The sequence below is a fragment of the Nyctereutes procyonoides genome, unplaced genomic scaffold (assembly GCF_905146905.1).
Source record: "Nyctereutes procyonoides isolate TBG_1078 unplaced genomic scaffold, NYPRO_anot_genome, whole genome shotgun sequence".
Classification (NCBI taxonomy): Eukaryota; Metazoa; Chordata; class Mammalia; order Carnivora; family Canidae; genus Nyctereutes; species Nyctereutes procyonoides.
The window spans coordinates 12,513,123-12,536,432 of NW_026575117.1; the positions used below are offsets into that span (position 1 = coordinate 12,513,123).

General features: G+C 35.4%; 1 protein-coding gene across 1 annotated transcript in view; it reads left to right on the forward strand.

Annotated features, from left to right (window-relative positions):
• The window catches only part of USH2A (usherin), a 686,930-nt gene that overhangs the window by 113,062 nt on the left and 550,558 nt on the right, over positions 1 to 23,310 (forward strand). The window contains exons 11-12 of the mRNA XM_055333895.1: positions 18,266 to 18,461; positions 21,849 to 22,490. Of these exons, the coding sequence (XP_055189870.1) occupies positions 18,266 to 18,461; positions 21,849 to 22,490 (838 nt within the window). The remainder of the gene's footprint in view (positions 1 to 18,265; positions 18,462 to 21,848; positions 22,491 to 23,310) is intronic.

Genomic DNA, 23,310 nt, shown 5'->3' on the forward strand with positions numbered 1-23,310 from the left:
TCGGTGGTATTTCAATGGACTTGCAATGGACAGCCTTGAAATTAAGAACACAATTTCATTTAAATAGCATCAAAAGAATAAAATACTTAGGAATATATTTAATAAAAGAAGTCCAAAGTTTACATTCTCTTATAATACAAATATTATTGAAAGAAATTAAAGACTTAAATAAGTGAAAAGACATCCTGTGTTCATATATTAGAAGCTTAATATTGCTAATGCTCTACAAACTGATCTACAGATTCAACACAACCCTCTAAAAGCTCAACTGGCTTCTTTGTAGACATTTATAAGCACATTCAAGGCACATAAAAATGGACAAAACAATCTTGGAAAAGAATAGAGATGAAAGACTCCCACTTTCCAATTTCAAAATTTACTATGATTTTGCAATTATCAAGACAGTGTAGTTTAAAGAAATAGGTAGATACATACTTACATACATAGCTACAATAGATTTGAGAGTCTAGAAATAAACACTTTTATACTCATCTGACTTTTGACAAGGGTGTCAGTGAAAAATAGTCTTTTCAACAAATAATCTTAGGACAACTGCATATGTAAATGCAAAAGAATGAAGTTAGATCCCTACTTCATACTATCACAACATAGTCTTGTGTTTTTCAAAATATTAAATGTAGGTTTACCACATGACCCAGCACTTTACCTCCTTGGTATACACCCAAGAAAAATGAAAATATATATCCTCACATAATCTTATTCATAACATTCATGGCTTCTTTATTCATAATGATGAAATGTAGAAATCATCCAGATGTCCATTACCTGATAAATGGATAAAATGTGATATAACCCCTCAATGAGATATATTCAATGATAAAAAGAAAAAAAGCACTGACATATTACACCATGTACTTTGACTTAGGGGAAGAAGAGGGACAAGAAGAAAAAAAAAGCCTTTTAAGAGATGCTTCTGTATAATCTTTTCCATGTACAAAAATCTATTAAAAATGCATAAAAGGAAAAACATGCTTTAAAATATTAACATTTTTTCTTTGTTTTGAAAACGTTTTTCCCTTTTTACTTTTTTCTCTCCCTAATTTCCTTTGTTAGTAATTTTTATTGTCAGATAGAAATAAAGAGAGTTTTCATTAAACCTGGTATGTAGACAGAGAGGAAATATAGCAAGCTAAATGTAGATACATTGATAGAACTGTTTGTGCATTTAAAAACTGCATATTATTGTCTATCTCTAAATCACATTCATATTTACCTTGATTTATATTATTTTCTCATACCCCGAGTACAGACACAAAGTGTATGGATTATTATAGGTGTGGAAATATAGTGTCAAGTACATCTTGGCTAAATAATAAGAGATTTCCAAAACATGGTTTTTTTGTTTGTTTTTTTTTTTGTCATTTTCAATGGGGTAACAGAATACACACCAAAAAAAGTTGTCAACAATGTCAGGATTATAAACTGAAAAATTGAATTCAAGGACATTTTAAAAATTCATGCAATTGCAATCCTTAATAATATTAGGGAAGATACAAGGAAATTAGGCAGTAGTTCAAGTCTCATTTTGTTATAATAACTTAGGAAACAAGCCAGCCCCAAATGGCTTGAGTGACTGTGTCGTGCGCTCTGTGTTCTGGAAGGGAACTTTCCCTTTGGCAGTTGTCATTTGAAACTCAATCCAATCTCATAAGATATGGCATGTTTGCCTTATTCTTCCATAAGAAATGTTATAATTCTTCCTCATGTGAGTGCCAAGATTTTGAGAATGGCATGAAGTAATGCTCTGAGTCACTAAATCCTAAAAATACAGATGCCAAAGTTAAGACAGATAGAACATCTAAAGCATATTAATAGTATTAATATTAATAGGAGAAGGGGAAATGGAAAAAAGTCATTACTATTATTGTGGAGTCCTTAATATAGAGTCCTGGGATCCCTGGACTACCATGGATAAGTTTTAGGGCATCCATATATATCTTTCAATTGTATGTAGTAGTGTATCTGTGTATTTATTTGTTTGTTTGTTTATTTGAAGGATGAGTTGTCAGTACTTTCATCAGACCCAAAAGCTGTACATGAGCCAAAAAAGATGAAAATTCTCTGTGTTGGGGAAAAGTAGGTCCATTTATCTTAAAACCAGCGTTGGCTATTAGCACAGATACATGTAATGCAAGTTTCTGGGGATATCACTGCACTTCTTGTTTCCTTTGAACTCAGTGCATGAGTTGACGTCTTTTCTGAGTCAGAGGTTGACTGTTCTGTCCTTTTTTCCTTATCTACTGTGACTTAAGTTTAGATGAAATAGAAATAGCCCCACACCTGGATGATGCTTTTTAAAAAAGCATTCTGAGGTACTGGAGGAGGGTCTTAGAAATTATACTTAAAGTACATATGTAGAGAGATCCCAGTCTGCTCCACTGCCCCTGCCCTTCATATATTTGCTGATGTTCCTGGAGTACCTGCTACAGCCAACTAAATAGGTAATGCTGATGAGGTGAAAACACTTAAGAGAAAGTCCCTAGTACGACTCATGGCTTGAGTCATGTAGAACACATTAAAGAAACACACATTCAGTGCTTGGGATTTTCTACATCCCTCTTACCTTCTTTCTTTCTTACTTTGCTATGTTCTTGGACTGAGAAACTGACTTAATTAAGCTGCAACAGGCAAGACATGGGAGGCCACCCAGAACAGTTCTCAAATTTCTCATGTGTGTGTAAATATCTCAGTGGTCTTTTTAAAAGGTAGATTCTGATTCAGGAAGTCTGGAATGAGGACCTAGATTCTGCATTTGTAAAAGTCCCCAGGTATTGCCATTGTGCTTATCTTTGGACCACTCTTTAATAACCAAGTTGTTAAAACACTATCAAAGGTGCATATGCAAAAGAAGCTGGATGTGAGTGTGTGTGTGAGAAAGAGGGGATGAACATGAGTGTGTTCTTATGCACAAGTATATATAACTGGACAGGAATGGGCTTACTCTGTTCTATCTTCTGAATCCCATCTTAAAATCAAATAGGTTTCTAAGTTTCCCATATGACTGAGCCTCTGTTAAATTATAGTCAAATTGTACTCTAAGCTGTGTCCTCAGAATTAGAAAATCTAAACTGAGTGATTTAAAAAAAAACAGTAAGGGAATCTGAAAGTTGGCTGAAAACTGAAAATATAGTTGTAATTATATAAAAAGAAAGAAGAATGGTTGATGGTAATGCTCAATAAGGCATCAGTAGACTGCTGCAATAGAGCCAGAACAGAGGGAGATGATTAAGAGACATTAAAAAATAGATTAATAAGGCAGGAGACTAGGGGTTGAAATGAATTAGATGAAATGGAAAGGCATCAATGAAGGAAGTATTTCCAAGTCCGACTAAAGAAGACGGAATCATGAGGAATAAGGACCCTACTCACGAAAATTGATTGTTCCGCCAGAGGGATAATTTTCAAGGAAATACATTAAAAAAATGGAGCAGACTATACTTTCTCTACATAATGTACCATTTCCTGCAGTTCATCAATGCTTTCTCATCTGCTCAGAACTAGGTATTTGTCATTAATTACCAAAACATGTCAAAAAGTCACTGTGCGAATTTTCCAGAAATATATTACCTTATATTTTGTGTTACCCACATATTAAGGTGTACAAATAGAAATAATGCACACTTCTTCAGCCCCTGAAAAGCTTGACCCTGAATAGTATGATGTATGGATATTGGCTATAAACATTAGGATGGTGAAGGGTATGAAAGATGGGAAGGTTGCCTACAACTTAAAGAAAGACATGAACACTTGGGCATAAGTTGTAGTCTCTCATTCAGAGACTTCAGGAGAGATGAGTAGTAATATTTCTCTTGCATCTGGAAAGCTGAGTATTAACTGTTTAACCTGAGAATGTAGAAGGCCAGATGCAAAGGATAGGAATAAAGATGCTAGGGTTTAAATGAGAGAAAAAGGGGAACATGGATCTGATCTATCAATAAAGGCTTCTACTGAAGGAGTTATGCAAGAAACAAGGTTATGACAAACTTCCTGGAGGTCAAGTGGATGGAGATATAACAGGTGAGGTTCCCACCCTCAGCCTAATTTGAGTTACATGTGTTTGAACACACCTGGCATCTCCTTGGGAATGAGCTTATCCCAAGGGCTACAGTATAAAAACTTGACCAGATAGTAACATCCCAGGCACTTAGGGCTAGATTCAACAGTGAAAATGAAATTGGCAGGGATGTTAGGTAGTAATTAGATATTGATTTAATTAACACGTGTGGGGATAATATGCAAGATCCATTGCATTACTGTCTGATAGGAGTTAGGATAACCTAAACAGATGTAACAAATAGACCCCCAAGTTACTAGTGGTCCAAACAATATAGGAGTTTATTTTCTGTGCATTTCACCCCTCCAAGGGAGCTGTTCCAGGTTAGTTGGTGGCATTCCTCCAGAAGACAGTTCAGGGTCATAACCTACTTCCATTGCGTGGCCCTGCCTTCCTCTAAAAAAGGAAAAGATAATGTGGAGAAACAACTGTCACCTTTTGAAGGTTTTGGTCCAAAAGAGGCATACATCCCTTCTGTTATCATTCTGTTGGTGAGAGCTAGTCACCTGGCTACACTAGTTACATGGAGGGCTAGGAAAATGTTGTCCCTGGTTAGGGAGACACTTCCTAACTACAACTGCGTATTAGGAAAGAGGAGAATGGATATTGATGGAGAGCCAGCCATTTCTATTTAGAGCTCACATGACAGAAATAGCCCAAGAATGGGAAGGGCACTCTCTTCTATGTGCAGAACTCATTGACTTCTGTTTAATGAAAACCCTGAGAATATAGCACCTCATCAGCACCTTGGGATTACCAGACCATCAATATTGGAAGGAGGTCTGCTTGGGAGTGGACCTTGTTCAAGGCAGAAGTTGGAAGTTGGTCTGCTAAAACTGTGTCAGCACCTGTCAGCAAAGGAGGTTTGGATCTAGATGGAAGGAGAACCAGCTTGCATGCAAGGTGAAAATACTTGTTCATGAGTACGTGTGAGAGAGAAGCCCCAGGGACAAGTGGATGAGAAGATAACTATGGCCTTTCTAGGTGCTCCCAGCTGAGGAGGCAAGTATAAAGAACAATAGTGCATCAAGGATGCTTAGGGACTATGGATTTTGAAGGTGGTTTTGGGAAAGGAGAAAAAATAAGTGGGAAATATCAGAAAAGGAGACCGAACATGAAAGACTCCTAACTCTGGGAAACGAACTAGGGGTAGTGGAAGGGGAGGTGGGCGGGGGGTGGGGGTGACTGGGTCACGAGCACTGAGGTGGGCACTTGACGGGATGAGCACTGGGTGTTATTCTGTATGTTGACAAATTGAACACCAATAAAAAATAAATCTATTTAAAAAAAGACAAAATGTGAGTATTTTAAGACTTAGCAAGGGCAACCACTGTAGGATGGCAATATGTGTGTGTGTGTGTATTGTGTGTTTGTGCGTGTGTATCTTCTTGGGGTTATGATTAAAAGGTGAAAACATTTATTTCAATATCGGTATACATAAAAGTATGATAAGTTTATTTTTAAAAGTACTCGATATATCACTGACCCTTTGTGTGTTTGTGTGTGTGTGTGTTTATGATACTAATTCATGCAGGACAGATTGTAGGCAGCCTCCTTTCTCCTGCCAGACTAATGTGCTGATCAGTTCCAGAGGCAGATACACTCCCAGTATCAAGGGAGAACCGGTGGCAAGGATGCTAGGTTCCTCAGTGTTATGCAGGATTGGGGAATTTTAAACTCCTGGTGAGCTGAAGGACTGGTCTCCACTTTTATCTACCTGCATGTGGTTTTGGTGCTGTGTATTAGAGTCCCACATTTTGAAATGTGTGAAACAGATTGGCAGGTATTTGACATATTGCTTAAAATGCATGAGGATAAAAACTAGTCTGTAAAATCTTATAGGTTCTATTTGTTATACATTTGTCATGTGTGAAGGATTATACCAAGCACTTTTAGTCAATTAATTCAGTCCTTACCAAAGTTGGTAAAGGAATTATTAATTTATCCATTGTGTGGTTAAGGACAAAGAATCTCAGAGAAATTAGGTATCTCCTCCAAGATCACACAAGTAATAATGGGGTAGAGCAGAAATTCAAGACTCATATTGTTTCTAAAGCTCAACTTGAGGTTAGAGATGCTGGGTCTTAGTTAAACATCTGTTCTTAGCACTGAGACATAAGAGGAATCCACAGCTGATTGCTCATCTGGATATTTACATACTATCTAAAAGTAGGAAGGAAACACATCCATTTGTTTCAAGATTATTCCAAATCCTACTAATTTAATCCTGACCATTTTTTAGAATTTCTAAATATTTAGGAAATAAAAATGTGTACATAATTGGCAAATTAATTTCTTGGAACTGATATAATTCTCAAATGGAGATTTGGGTGATATTAAAGAGGTAACATAGCTCTCTTAGTACTTAGTTTATCCCAAAGATTCAGCATATTATATTACAAATAAGCTAATTTGAATACTTGGTAGAGCTATTTTCTTTTAGGCCTGATTTATTTAATTTCTTTATCATCTCATATGGACATCTTCCTCTCAATATATTTGAGATTTCCTTTTTCACTGGTTCAGCAAACTAACATAATAGTAAGCAGGCATTCTATTGTGTAAATTCACCACAACTTTGATCACTTTTACCAAAATAAAACAAAAATGATTGTTAAATAAGTTAACTTTCCTAAAAGCATATTTCTGTACTCCATTAACTATCGACATGGAGAATGTAGTTACTCATGTTGGAAATATGTTTTAAATGCTACTGTGAGATATTTCATATTGATAAAATCAAAAAACTTTATTGTTTTATTAACACTTTATTGTTAATAACTACTATATTAATTTTGCAGCAGATTATAATAAGACTATACTGTATAGTTGTGGCATTCAGATGACATTTATGAAATGTTCTAATTTAACATGGTGACATATACTGCATGCATCTTTCACAGGTTATAGCTTCTAATCTCTGAGCGAAAGAGACCTAAATCAGCCAAAAAAAAAGTTGGGGGGGATGATGCAATATGAAATTATACCCTTTTGAGAACTAGAAGGATTGTAATTATAGTACTTCCTCTTAAAACCATTCAAGTATGTAACATTGCTGGGAACAATAGTGTGTGGGAAACCTCTTTACACTCTTTCCATCTTGAACACTCAAAGTGTTGAGAAAAAATGTATTCCATTCCTACTATCACTTTGCGCATGCTTCAGTATTTTACCTTTTTGCATAACTCCTTAGAGATTGTGGTGGGGAAGTTTGGAAAGCAGTTTCTCGGAACTGCCTTTTGGAGGGGAAGGGAAGCTACAAAAATAGACCAGTCTGACAAATGACAGACATTGTAGAATGGAAAAGAAAACACATCTTGGTTTTACACCAATGTAGGAGCCTTTCTTTTCAAATGAGTATTTTCGACAGCTGAGCAAGATGATAAACAGCAGTATCACAAAACACTTAAATGGAAACAAGTATTATGATGTACATTATTCACTTGGCGTTCTCTAATTCGTGATATTTATATGTGGCAGAAACCACTGCAGATTCATTTATTTATTTTTGAAGTGGAATGAGTATCTTACAAAGGTAGCCTATTATATTAATGTGGACATTTCTTCTTAAGGGAATCAGAAGCTTAAGGAAAGAAGTATCTATACCAGAAATATGAGTAGTTTTTAGGGTCCACATCTCAGGGCTGAGCTAGCTCCTAGCAGGGAAAATATACCATGTAAAGATTGATTGATAGACTGATGGTAGATGGATGAGATAGATAGATAGATAGATAGATAGATAGATAGATAGATAGATAGATAGATGATAGATAGATGTGTTTTTCCCTAGAAGCACCAGAAATGCTGCAAATGATTAGATGTTTCATAAATGCTTTTTAAAAATTGCTAAAGTTAGTGTATTATCAGAATTTACATTCAGATGATTAGTAGTATGAATACTTCAGTATTGACTCAGTTCAGGAAGATGATGTTTCTTTGATGCTTGGTGATGGACTGGTCAATAATTTAATGAGATGCATGATTAACTCAGGAGAAAAAAAGAGATTGAGTCCCAAGGAGTACTTGACTTAGTGCAGTGATAGAATAGGTAGCAAGTACTTAAAGCACTAATTCTTAAATCTTAGTGTTCATAAGAATCACCAGTGCAACTTTTTAAGAATGAAGATTCCTGGGCTCAACCTTTGGGGATTTTTAATTCTATAGGTCTGAGTTATCTGGTTGTGGATAATCAAAAAAATTCAACTTTGGGATATCCTAAATATATGTTGTAGATTTGTGTATTCCAAAAATTTCAGCATTTAAAAATGCTATTGCTTGATTGAGATGAATATTTTGAAAACTATGAATATATAGGTTTTTTTACTTGAGTGAAGAAGAATTTGGAGCATGTAGTCTATAATTCTCTACCAAAATTGAGTAGAAAGTGTTTTTAAAACTCCTGTTATATTTGACAGTATTTCCTAGATACATTTCAGTTACATAACAACTGACTTTAATTGATTTACTTGATCAGTTAACCTATATCTTAGGCATGCTATGATGTACCAGGCACTGTGCTAGTCAAGGTGTACATAATAGTGAATAACAGAAACAGAAACCAATGAATTAAATTGATCTTGCCTGAAATGCCTTGTTTACTATCATCATTTTAAAAGAAACTTTGTAAAGATTTATTTTTTTTTTCATTGCCAATGACAAACCCATCTTGACTTTAGGATTTCTGTCTTTAGGTGTGTATTGTTTTAACTGTCAGTTGTGCCTGCCCACTCTCATTAATTTCTCCTAAGTGTGGGGCCTTGCCATAGAAGTGTGCCCTGGTTAGTCTGTTTTGAAAGCTCATGGAAACTGGATTACTCCAGACTTTAATTCCCACTGCAGATCTCTTGCAATCACTGCTGCTGGGTCAATGAAATCCTTTTCAGATTCAGTTGCCCATTCTCAAATTGGTGCACTACATCTTGGGTTCTCTAGTTTTTAGGTCCTCCAGAAGTTATATACTCTGTGACTTCTCTCTGCTTTCTCCCCCACAGATAGTGATACCGTGCAGGTCTTGTGACTATTGATGGTTTGTTCCCACTTGCTACTTTTTTGGAGGTATCTCGGGATAGCTGGTCACCTAGTTTTGTTATAAATATTCATGACTTTTTTTTAATTTTGCTATTTAATTCTGTTGGTATGATAGGATTTGAAAGCTTAAGGATTCTGTGGACATATAATCATTGCTCCTGATTCGTCTGGGGTCTGTTTCAACTTTTATTGCCTAACGTAAATGTATAGACTATATGGGAAAAAGGCAAGCCCAAGAAAGCTCTTGTTGTTTGCCATCCTATGTCATGGCTCCCATTTAACCTCCTTTTCCAACCTACTTTATTCATCAAAGCCTATCTTTCCTTCCACTTTTCACCTACTCACCATATTGCTCAACTGCACTAACTCAGCTTTTCCTGTACTTATCCAAACTCAGTTTGTTATGGGTAATGTAAGTCTCTTAGAAAACCAGAAAAGAGGCCCTAAACAAGTAGAAATGAATGATAAAATGACTGTTCATCAGCTAAGCAGCCAGGCATCAATGTGAAGCTATTTCCTGAACCACAAGACTGATGATGGGAAAGGAAAACTAAGCTAATGAAACAGAATAAATAGATGAAAGAGGGAAAGGAAAGCTGAAAAATCAGCCAGATAGAAATTGGACACAAAGTAGTGAAAATGAATAAACTCAAAGTTCCTTCAAAAGGAATTCATCAATTAAAAGAAGAGAAAATGCAAGTTGCCAACATTAGAAATTGTTAAAAAAAAAATGGACCTAACAGCGTATTCTGCAAACATCTTGATAACATGAATAACTCTCTCCTAATTTGATATCTTTGATGAAATGGGAAGCTAACGTGAAGCTAACACGAGAAGAAATAGAACATTAATACAAATCAAAGAAGAAATAGAAAATCTGAATACTTTGTATAAGTTAAAGACATTGAGTTTGTAATCACAATTCAAATTTCAAAATTCCTCTTTCAAGAAGGAAAACTTCAGGCCCACATGACTTCACTGGTGAATTCTGTGATAACATAAAGGAATAAATCTTATCAGTCCTATATAAACTTTTAGAAAACTGAGGAATAGTATACACTTGCCAACTCATTTTGTGAGGGCTACCTAACAATAATCCCATAACCTGACAAACCATTTAAAAATAAGTCCATTTGAGCATTCCATGTTAACATAGATGCCAAATAATAATAGCAAGTCAGTCCTGCAATGAGGTAACACGTCAAGATTGATTGGCATTTATTTCAAGAATGCAAGGTTGGTTTAATTTTTGAAAATCAGTTAATGCAATAAACCACCTAAATCCCGTATAATAATCTCAATAGGTGTTGAAAAACTTTTGAAAAAAATCAAAACACTTTCATGATAAATGTGGTCTTCACTCTATAAATAGAAGAGAAATTCTTTAAACTGAAAAGAGCATCTGCAAAGAATCTTCAGCTAACATCATACTTAACAATAAACATTAAACATTCTCTCCCTAAGATCAGGAATAGAACAAGGACGTTTTCTCTTACAATTTTTAAAAAATATTATTTATTTATTTATTCATTAGAGACACAGAGAGAGAGGCAGAAACATAGGCAGAGGAGGAAACAGCCTCCCTGTGGGGAGCCCAATGCAGAACTCGATCCCAGGACCGGGATCATGCCCTGAGCTGAAGGCAGTTGCTCAACTGCTGAGCCACTCAGGCATTCCTCTTCTTACAATTTCTATTCAGTATTGTAACAGAGATCAGACATAGTGCAAAATGAAAAAGAGAAAAGGCAAACATAGCTGCAAAACAAATCCGTGCGCAATGTTTCTAGCCAGATTGCTTCCATCCAGCCCTTCCTATAGAAACTCTGAGGCTGTCACTCAGGTAGCATATATTATGAGGGGCTAGAGAGGCATGTTGAGGCGACATCATGGAATTTGGACTTTGTTCAGTAACAATAGGAAGCTATTGAATACCCATGAACACAGAAGTGACATAGTGGTGTTTCTAGTGTGGAGAGGGGAGTGGAGGCAGTACACCCAACGAGGAAGAGTAATGTATCACAAGGATTGTTTGGAATTGCCAGCACCTGGTGATAATAAAAATCAAAACAAATTTTATTTTATTTATTTAATTGTATTTATTTAATTTTATTAATTTAATTTAATTTAATTTTATTTTATTTTTTTATTTTATTTACAGAAAGTGTGTCCTCTTCTTCTCTAAATCTAACACATCTACAAAATACCACAAGAGTATCATGATCAGAATTGCTGTGGATGAAAATTAATTTAATAGTTTAATTAAATAGGTTAGGGGAGAGGAACATATTCATAGAAATCATTCTATATGTTCATGCTGGGTACTGATTGCAATTCTGAGGGAAGAAGTGGTGGGAACTGGGAGGTATTTCTCTTAATATCACCTTATATGACTTACAAAGTGCATACTGTATGTGAACAAACATTTATTAAGTAATGATGTGAATCCATGAGTTCCCCAACAGGGGAAATACAAGTTAAAGAATTTCTACAAAAGAAAAGTCTATAGTCTCTATAAAAAAAAAAAAAGACTCTTCTAAAGAATGTACTCACTGCTTAGAAGATGTCTTTTTTGCCCTCATTTGTATTTCTTTTTTGTTCAAACAATACCCTCCAATCCACCTTAATTTCCAGGATAGACTTCCTGTTCTTAAACTTTTGAGTTTGCTTTTCAAATTCTTACTCTGCTTGGCAACATCAACATTATCTCATTGGCTTTTAGTGAGTTCAGTGAGAACATATAATCTATAGCACAGTAGATTTTTTTCTACCACCAGGCAAATGAGTACATAGGAAGACATCTATTTCTGCTGTTTTAAAAGTGTTGCTTTAAGTTACTTAAAATATACTCTCTGTTACATAGAGAGCCTCTGCTAAATATTGGCTGTGTTCACCCAATTTATTAATTTTGAAATCATACTTCATATTTTCTTAAACACAAAAGAAATTATATGTGGATTATCCAAAGCCTTGAATTCACCCTGACGGAATTTCATCTTAATGTAGAAGAGAGCTGAAAAAGTGAATTATTGCATAATCTTACTCTTTTTGACTGTCACTAATATCCCTGTCAAATTCATTGTTCATACTGTCACACAATGGGCTGTGTGCTACATAGCCTGGCCCAGCAGGCTTTTGTGGTATGCTCCAAAATGGAGAAGTCCTGAGTGTGATCACAAGGCAATATATAGCAGCCATTAGCAAACATCAGTGCTATTCAGAGAAATTCACAAAATGATAACTGGAATGCTTGCCTGATTCTGCTCTGTGCATCCATCTGTCCATCTCCTCATGGGGAGAGGCCATTACCTTGACTTCCTGCTTCTATCATTAGATTTGTGACTTATCACAAGCAGAGTGAATTTAACATGGTGGCCATGAGCATGGATTTGGGAGGTAGGCCACTTCCTACCTGTCTGTCGATGATTTGGTTTCTTTTTCTGTAAAACTAAGTGTCATGCATTTCACAAGTGGTAAAATGGCTGAAACTCCTACTGTTGTGGGGCTTCCATTGTAATGGAGCTTGGGGAGTCGATGAGAAAGACCAATATCAGGCAATGTAAAAAGAAGTAAGTTTATGCATTAAATTAAGTGCTATGGAAGAAATTGGACAGTGTAGAACACCTCAGGAGTGCTATTGTAAGGAAAGGACTTGCTATTTGGGATATATAGTCAAGACAGGTCTCATGAAGAAGGTGACATTTGACTATAGACCAGAAAGAGGTGAGGGAGTTTGTTAGGTTGAAATCTGGGAGAAGAGTCACAGGAAGAGGGGGCATCCTATGCAAGCATCCTGAGGTGGGAACATCCCTAATATGTTCGAGGAACATAAAAGATCCTATGTAGCTGGGGTGGAATGAATAAAAGAGAGAAGATGAGGAACATCCAAACCGTTCAGGGTCCTTGTGCAGGATGCAAATGATTGGCCTTTTTACTTTGCAAGTGCCTGCCACACATCCATCAGGTATTCTAGAAGGGTGAATAAAGTTTAACTATTAGTCACCTGATGAATTTACCGTCTACTATTTGTTCAATACCAGTATGAAATATACAAAGTAATCATCATATCTTATCTTTACTAAGCACTCACTATGATCCAGAGATGATACTAGATACTTTTATTTTGATAGTCTCAGTTAATCCTGACAACAGATGTAGATATAATTATGCTCATTTTATACATAAATAAACTAAGATTTAGGTAGATTTAGAGAGCAGAGTCATTATGCCACATCCAAATGATTAAGGAATTTAGGTGAGACACACAATAGGAGCGAGTGTTATATTCTAAGGCATAATCGCATAGTGCATGAACACGCAGGATTGCAGCCATACATATAGCCCTTGGTCTCCATTTGGGGTCGGTCTTGGAAAAGCCACTTAATTTTCCTTTGGAAGTATAGTGCCTCACAGGATTATTTGTTAATAAATAGGAAAAAAATACACAAAACATTGTAGCACTCTGTCTGCAATATTATAACTGCTCACAAAATTGTTGCTGATGTTGCTATAAGCAAAGGAATGCTTGAGAAAATCAAAGGCTCATTTACTCAAAATGAACCTATTGGGTACCTGCTATGTGTCAGGCATCCTGTTGGGTCTGTGGATGCTAGAAATGTGCACAAGGTCATGGCCCTTTGATTGCTGGGCCAATACAGTACACTGGGAAGACATACTTTCAGATAGGCATATGATGATTATAAGTTAGGACCCGGAAAATGGTAGGATGGCATAATAGAGCAACAAAATGCTGTAGGGTAACAGAAAAGGGAAACATGCTTTAACTTAGGAGGAACTCAGTATGGGAAAAGGCTAGAAATGGCAGACACCAACTTCCCAAAGAAGAGGCCATACTACCTGGTAAGTTGGGGCCTGTACTTGACTTTTCCCTTCCCTTGCATTATATTATCAATGTGGATGCCTGTGCTTTGTCCTCCCTTTAAGCAAATAAACATAATGTTATTTTTTTTCCATTTCAAAACTCTTTTGATACTTATTTTTCTCCACAACCCTCTTTATGGATCTTTCCTCTATCCGTATTTGTTCACTTGATGATACTTAATTTCAAATGTTGTCAATACACAGGCAATGCTGAAGTGAATTCCACAATATTTTCAATTTAAGACTCAATATCTCAATTAAAGACTAACAGATATCTCAAATTTAATGTGTCCCAAAATGATCTTCTAGTTCCCTCCAAATCTGCTTCATTCATAGCCTTTCCCATCTTAATTAATGGCAACTCTATCCTTCCAGTTGTTCATGTCAAAAGCTATGATAGCATTTTTGAATCGTCTTTCTCTTAGCAGCTATCTATAACTCACCAGCAAACCATGTTGACTCTATCTTCAAAAATATTCATCATCTTTTATTCTGCCTATATTTAATAATGTAATAATGATACAATAATTTAATATTGAATAATTCCTTTGCTTATATCCATTTAGCTTTCTACACGTCTGTCCCTAATTTTCCCCCAAAATGCTGACATCTTTGCTACATGCATATCTATAAGGATTTTTTTTAATTTTTAAATATGTCCAAGTAAAATTATTCCATCTGTATAGCCCCACCTCCTTTTCTGAATGTTCCATTCTTTGGATCTAATCTGGACCAGTGGCTGTCTGGGCCTCCTATTCAGCTATTAGCCTGAGACTTTCCACATGCTTCTGAATCTTCATCTCCTTGATCCCATGCCTTGCATTGTCATTGCTGTTGTTTATAATTTTATCTGTGGAATCATATCTCCCATTAGCTTCCTGAGAGAGGGAGTTAAGTTTTTTAAATCCTTCCAAATCAGAAAAATGACTTTTTTTTTTCTGCATTGGTAACAAATAGTTTGGCCTGGTATTGAATTCCAGATTGGCAAATAATTTTACTCATAATTTGGAAGTTATGATATAATGTTCTGAGCTACAATGATACTATAGAACACTTCAGTGATATTCTATATTTCTTTTATATGGGATTTATTGTTTGGCTGGAAATTTTTGTACCTTTTGCTTATTTCTGGTATTTGAACATTTTATGGGATTATATGTATATTATCCCCCCCACCCCATTAATTTTGCTAGCATATGGTGAGCCCTTTTAAACTGTTGCTTAATGTCTGGAAAAATACTTATTTTGTATTAATTCTTTGGCAATTTCATCTCTTATTTTTTTCTACTTTTGTCCTTCTGGAAATGCTCTATTTTTGTTTTGTTTTTCATCTCTATCCTTTTTAGTCTTAAGAGTTTTCTCAACTTTCTCTTTCAGTCTTCTTCTTGAGATTTTTATTTTGCCTAATGTATTATTTCCTTCTTATATTGTTTCTTTCTTAAGACTTTTTGTTTTCTGTATTTTTAAGTGAATACAACTTTTCTTCCTGGGGATAATAATTATAGGAGTGTGTGTATGTATGTATGCATGTATTTATGTATTTATATTGAGGTGTACTTGGCATTCAATGTTATATTGGTTTCAAGTGTATGGCATAGTGATTTGGCAACTATCTACATTATGCTGTGCTCACCATGAATTTAGCTACTACCTGTTACCATACAATACTATTATAATATCATGAACTATAGTCCCTACTGTTGTGCCTTTTATCCTGAGACTTATTCAGGGCTATATTGTTTAATTGGGTTAGTGTAAAAGTATTCTACCAAAAAGCATAGAAACAGAAAAGTGTGGTATCTGACTTTTTAGAAGTGTATTTTTGAAGGGGAGAAGCACACCCTTCTCTCTGCTTCTTGGTGGACAGAATTGGTTTTAACATATAAGTAGATTTATATGCCATCATATACATGAAGCTGAGGGTGCCTGGGTGTCTCAGCCAGTTGAGCATCTGACTCCTGATTTTGGCTCAGGTCATGATCTCAGGGTCCTGGGATCCAGCCCCACATTGGGCTCTCTGCACTCAGCGGAGACTCTGCTTGAGGCTTCTGTCTCTCCTTCTCCCTCTGCCCCTCCATGTGCATGCTTCTATCTCTCTAAAATAAAAATAAATAAATATTAAAAAATAAATAAAGCTGAGTTGTGAAGTAAATTTGTACTTTCAGGTGAATTTTGAGAAACTGATTAAAATGAAAACTTTTTATAAAACTAAAAAGCTTTTATCACTCACTATTAAACCACATTTTAAGGAATAGCTTACTTAAAGAAAGTATAATTTATATGTATTATACAAACTTGTAGGTTCTGTAAATGGTAGCAAAATTGTTTTATCTTATTTGAAGGAGGGCGTGTAATCAGAGATCTATTAGATTTTTGTGACTATATAAAACACATACCCACCAATAAATGCCATATATTTTTGCAGACCAAATCAAATCTCTGTCTTGAGTAATGATCTGGATTCAATGGGACTCAGTGAGAGTAGAGACAGGAAACGTAGCTGGGTACAAAGAGATAATTCATGGTCTTTGCATATCTTTATGGACATATATATATATATGTATATATATATATCCTTAATATTGAAGTTCATTATTATCTTTTTTAAGATTTATTTATTTATTTATTCATTCATGAGAGAGGGAGAGAGAGAGAGAGAAAGAGGCAGAGACACAGGCAGAAGGAGACCCAAGCTCCATGCAGGGAGCCTGACATGGGACTCGATCCCGGGGCCTCCAAGATCACTCCCGGGGCTGAAGGCGGCGCTAAACCACAAGCTACTGGAGCTGCCCAAGGTTCATTATTATGTACAATCACACTTGGTGCATGTATACACTTCTATTTTTCAGAGTATTAAACATTTTCGTATAAATTATTTTATCCTGGGGATCCCTGGGTGGCACAGCGGTTTGGCGCCTGCCTTTGGCCCAGGGCGCGATCCTGGAGACCCGGGATCGAATCCCACATCGGGCTCCCGGTGCATGGAGCCTGCTTCTCCCTCTGCCTATGTCTCTGCCTCTCTCTCTCTCTCTCTCTCTCTCTCTGACTATCATAAATAAATAAATTTTAAAAAAATTAAAAAAAATATTTTATCCTTAAATAATGATTCCAGTGTATTCCCTATAACTCAGATGAGGAAAATGAGGCAGTGATAGATTTCTTAAAATTCCTTAATTAAAAAACCTTCTCTACATCTTTGTAACTGAATCCCAACCTGATCTTTTTGAGTACACCTGCGATTAAAGGTAAATCAAGCCATACCTTTCTACATGTAGGTTACTTTCCTTTGTGACAACCCTGCCACCAGTTGTGGGGAGCTAGATTCAGTTGGTGTGAAAGGAAATCAGGGGGAGAAATGCCAGTGACTTTCTAGGAGATTTGATTTGATGTCTACATTGGCATCTCTTTTTCAAGTCCTAAGTTATTTTTAAATTTCTCATATTTTTCACATTTTATATGCACATATTCCCTTCTGAAAAGTTTAGGCTCTTAATTATCTCTTTTTAACGAACATAGTATTATTTATGTATAGTAGATAAGCATTCTGCTATTCTGTATATTTCATTTTCAAACAGTAGCTTGAGAAGAATGCTCCTTTTTCAGCTGTTCTTTTACTTGACAGTACTCTGAAACAAATAACTATTTTTGCATTTTCTACCGCACTATAAATCAGCTAAATATACCAAAAGTGACTAAGTCATGTTACAAATGAACCATAAATATGCTGAAATATTCCTAAAAGCAGAATTTTTGTTGTTGTTGTTAGAGTCATCAGGGTTCGTATCCGGAGGCACAAATGGTTCTATTAACAAAGAACTTTATTTTAAACATTGTAAAGACCTTGACAGGATGATATTCCCGTAGAAAGATCTGTCCTTAATTTAAGTACCTGGCATGGATCAAGCAAGTTTGGGTCAACGGGACAGTAGGTGAGGGGGAGCAAAACAGAGAGGTAAAAGCGTGAGACCAAATTAACTGCTGGCTCTTTTCTATTTTCAATCTCCACACGACTATATTTTGCTTTTTCTCTCTGGTGCTTTAGTGCTTAATTCCACCTTTCACTTTTAGTCACATGCTGCTGACTTCTTTGGGGTTTATTTTCATTCGGTTCTATATCTTCACCCTGCTGAAGCTTTCCATGTTTTGTGTCAGGAGGAAAGTACCTTATTACCTTCTTGTCTGTTTAAAGTTTTTTCCTCCCTCCCTTCCTGTCTTGTACCTAATGAGCAAATTATCTAAAAATAGATACGTTCATCATTCTACAAAATGTTGTATCTTCTCTAGATTGGAGGCCAGTGTAATTGTAAGAGACATGTGTCTGGCAGACAGTGCAATCAGTGCCAAAGTGGATTCTACAATCTACAAGAGTCGGATCCTGATGGCTGCAGTGCCTGTAACTGCAGTACCTCTGGGACAGTGGATGGAGATATTACCTGTCACCAAAATTCAGGCCAGTGCAAGTGCAAAGCAAATGTTATTGGTATGTGTAATGCAAAAGTTTACAGTCACATCTCTATTACCATCTGGAATAAAATTCTCTATTTGATTTCTTAACTGGAGAGTAAAGCAAATTTCCTGGCTCAAGGCAAGCTGGAAAAAAAAAAACAATTTGGATGAAATTAACTGTCTAAAAATGATTAAATTAATAATTCTATCAAACTACAGCTTGAAGCTTAATCAACCCTTTAGAAGTTTCTTTATTCTGCAGATGCATTAGTTCACATGGTCCCGTACTAATAAGTCATAGAAAAATATAATTTGCTTACTGCATAGATGTTTCTTTTAGAAAATTAGCACTTTTTCAAAATGTTTTACACTTAATGAGTTCTAAGCAAATCATTTCCATGCTAGTTTTCTTAATAGACCAAAATAAATGGATTTTTTCAAAATATTCTGTGCTACAGGGTCCTTTGTGATAAATCTTTCCATTTTTTTTCTATTATATTTCTTTGAACTGTTCCTATGAAATGCAAAATAAGTCAACATAATTCCACAGATCATGTATATTGGTAGGGTTAGTTATAAAAGGCCACATAATTTTAATTTTGTAATTCAGTGCCAAGCTGATTATAATAAACAGCTACCTTCGGTGTTATTTATCATTTTTTTATACAAGACCTGCTTTTTTGTTTGTTACTCCCACAGGTATTTTTCAGAAATTAGATTTGATTATAGCAATTTATTACATCCAGCATTTTTGAGGGGAACCACGGCCACATAAGGACAAAATTTATCAAGTGCCCAAAATGCACTATGTACATAATGCACTTTGAAATGTTGATATATGAGAATATTATGAGAGGAAAGTTTCCTGATGAAGTGAGTCTTGTATTTTAACTGAACATGTCTTGGTTCACATAGGAAGTTTAAAAAAGACCTTTGCCTTTCTATTGTCATTCAAGACACCAAGTCTTCTGTGGTTTTTCTAACACTAACCTGAACCTTATAATAATGAAAACATGCCTGGCAGTCACACACACACAAATGCATACACATATATATATACACATACAGATGAACATATTCTGAAGAACATTTTCATTTCTGTACTATAACTCTGGAGCTAATTCTTTATCTTTTCTATAGGTAGATATCCATACCTCACTTTATACAATTCAACCAGACAAGCATTTCATTTTAGTTTAATAAAAAAATAGCGACGTGGCTAATGATAGTACACAAGATTTCCCTGGTTTAAAGAAAGATTACATCAAAACCTTTAACACAGCTTGCCTTTATGCATTTCAAGCTTACATAAACTAACTTTTTGGGAAAAAAGAATATGTAACTTGTAAAGAGCAACGTATCTCTTTGTAAGTGCTATCTGTGATGCTAAATGAATTCCAAGACCTTTGAATTCAATCTCTGTGTCATCCTTTGTTCCTTAATATGATATATGTTTTAAATTCATGATCTGAAAACAAAATTGAAGGAGAGATGTTTAAGACAATGAAATGTTTATTTTTCTGTATCAATGAGATCTTTCCTGTGATGCTTAAATCCCAGAGCTTAAGAAAAGAGGGTAAATCAAAATTTACCCTTTACTTAGAATTTGTTATGACCTCCCTGCCATTTATGTTTTTTGGTGATCCAGATAGTTTTCTGCAGAAAAACATAAATATATATATTTTTGAAGATTAAATCATCATTGTGATATTATTATTTCTAGAGTTATTTCTGTACATCCAGCATTTTTAATAAAAATGTAAACTCGATATGTGTATAAATTCATTTCTTTTCCTAACAAGATTAGCAAATGCCCTCATTCAATTTTACCTTGTTAATAAGAAAAAAAAGCTGAAAATACCAGTGTATGTTGTATACGCTTCAGAAAGCAAACTGTGAGAGTTAACAAAACTGTTAAATCTTACTAATGATTCTATCACCAGTAAAATACATTAGCACCAATAATTTTATTAAAGTAGGTCATTCATCTAGAATAAAAAGGGAGAAGAATGTGAATTAAATGCCAAGTGTGCTAACTCGCCTGCACTTGTTAACACCGAATGTGATGCCCTGTAGGCCTTCCTGAGTATCGTTAGGAATAGATTGCCTGTCAGGAATATGTATGGCATATTCAAATAAGCACTGCGCATATTTTTAAAACTGATATGATATGAATCCATGTAGACCAATTTTAATAGTTCAAAATGAGTCATAATTCTTGTTAACAATACAGTTATTTTTAAAATTTGCAGCAATAGTGGTCCTTTTTTATTTTCCTTATTGAAATTAAATGATATGCCTTAGGTGAGTCATTCATCACTGTTAAAGAACTTGCCTTCCATTGGAGTTCTTGAATTTTTATCCATATATATACATATATATTATGCATTTCCTTCCAGTTTAAGAAATGCTTTTCTACATCTGAGTTCCTGAGTGTGTTTTTGACTGTTATTTTAGGACTAATTTTTTTTTTATTGCGATCATAGCTTGAAATAAATGTTTCCATTGATTCAACCCCACGTAGTCAGTTATTTAAACCCACAGATATGCAGAAACTGTCCAAAGGAAGCATTTTGCATCTTAATAACCTTTACTATTCAAAAATTTTTGTTTTATACTCTTTCCTTTTAATACTGTCTCTGAAACTAACCTAAGTTGTCAGAGATTTAAGTTTAGGTGATAAAACATTTTTCTCTGTTTGTGAAATGTATATATGTACTCCTTTAAATAGAAGTAATGCAACACCAGAATTTACTTAGTGTTTAAAGAGGAATGTCCTGAATCAGACAATATGACAAGCGATGTGATTGCTTTATGAGCCAAAGAGAGCATAATTTATATTAATTGAAAATAATAAAATATAGGGGCATATAAAAGCATTGAAACAAAAATTGCTCCGGATAAGTTTTATTTATATTAATTATTAAAGGTGTGATATTCGGAAGTATAGATACTATTACACAAAAATAGCTATCAGCTTAACATTTTATTAAACATTGTAGGATCATCTGATTTCCGGGAAAATAACTAATGTGGTAATATGTAATTCTTCAATGTAGCTTTGAAAATTTCATTGTCTCTTGCACGAGCATTTTGTTAACATAAAATAATTAAAAATAATAGTTGTAATATTTGTTAAAGAGCTTCAGTATATAAAACGGAAGCAACATTTGCAGTAAGCATTTCTCTATATGTTAAGTAATAAAATTTCATAAGGCATGTCACAGAAATAAAGTTATATATGACTGCCAAAGTAAGTACCATTAATGTATTTTGAGTATATGACCAGGTCTCTATGGCAGTGCCCGGGAGAAAACACTTAACATTTTGTGTCTGCCTTAAACGTTGGCAGCAGCATTGTTTGTCTTGAAAGCGCGAATAAATTCACATTTTCACTTTTTTAAACAAATTTTATCTTCAGGGCTTAGATGTGATCATTGCAGTTTTGGATATAAATTTCTCCGAAGTTTTAATGATGACGGATGTGAGCCCTGCCAGTGCAACCTCCATGGCTCAGTGAGCAAACTCTGCAATCCGCTTTCTGGGCAGTGTGAGTGCAAGAAAGAAGCCAAAGGACTTCAGTGTGACACGTGCAGAGAACACTTCTATGGGTTGGACATCACCAGTTGTAAGGCCTGTGACTGTGACATGGCTGGAACTCTCCCTGGGACCGTCTGTGACGCCAAGACAGGGCAGTGCATGTGCAAGCCCAGTGTTGGAGGGAGACAGTGCAATGAATGTTTGGAGGGCTACTTCTACCTCCAGCAAAATGATTCTTTCCTCTGTCTGCCTTGTAACTGTGATAAGACTGGGACAGTAAATGGCTCTCTGCTGTGTGACAAATCAACAGGACAATGTCCTTGCAAATTAGGAGTAACAGGTCTTCACTGTAATCAGTGTGTGCCTCACAGGTACAATTTGACCAGTGGCAATTTTCAAGGCTGCCAGATGTGTGAGTGTGACTCCTTGGGGACATTACCGGGCACCATTTGTGACCCAATCAGTGGCCAGTGCCTGTGCTTACCTAATCGGCAAGGAAGAAGGTGTAATCAGTGTCAACCAGGTAAGAAAGAAATGTGTTACATGTTCAGTGCACAGTGACTTTCCTTTCATTATCCCGTATCAGTTGATTCCTCTTTGTTTTGGGGTTGGGACTTCTAAAAAACTTACTTCCAACAACATTATTGTACTTATATTGTCATCAAATGCAGATATAACTATTTAATATGCTCAAGATTATTTGGTGTATCTGTGGTGTTATATTTGGGATGACCCTTTAGAGGAATCCCAGTCAATCAGACATTTTATAATTGAGACTAACTTATATTTAACTTCTCAACTTGAAGTAAACCCCCTTCCTATAACTGAACAAAATCTAAACTGATAAAAGCAAGGATAAAGTTTGCTTCCCAGAGAAAGGAAAACTTGGGTTAATTATGTATACCATGCCAAATATTCAGATGATGAACTGATTTTCTGAATAGATATGACCAAATATTTTTACTAAATGGGCTATATGTTCTGGCACCATATAGGATTATCTAGAATTTTTAAATGCCACCAAATTGACAAAAGAGACTACTGTTTAGTCTCACTGTACCCATCTTTTTATGGGTTTGCCAACTGGAAGATGGACCCTATCTATAGCTTTCTCCTTCCCTTTATATGATCTACTAAAACAATATACTTTCTGTATAAAAAAGCCATCATAATATCATGATAAATATACATGTTCATTAGTTACTTAACAGCTGTGCTAATGGTTGTTCTGTCTATACAACCAGCTCTGAGTTATCTGAGCCTGTGAAAAGGAACAAGGGACCAAGCAAAAGGGAGATTTGTTTGCCAGAAATGGATAGGATGGAAGTCCTATTTGCCATGAC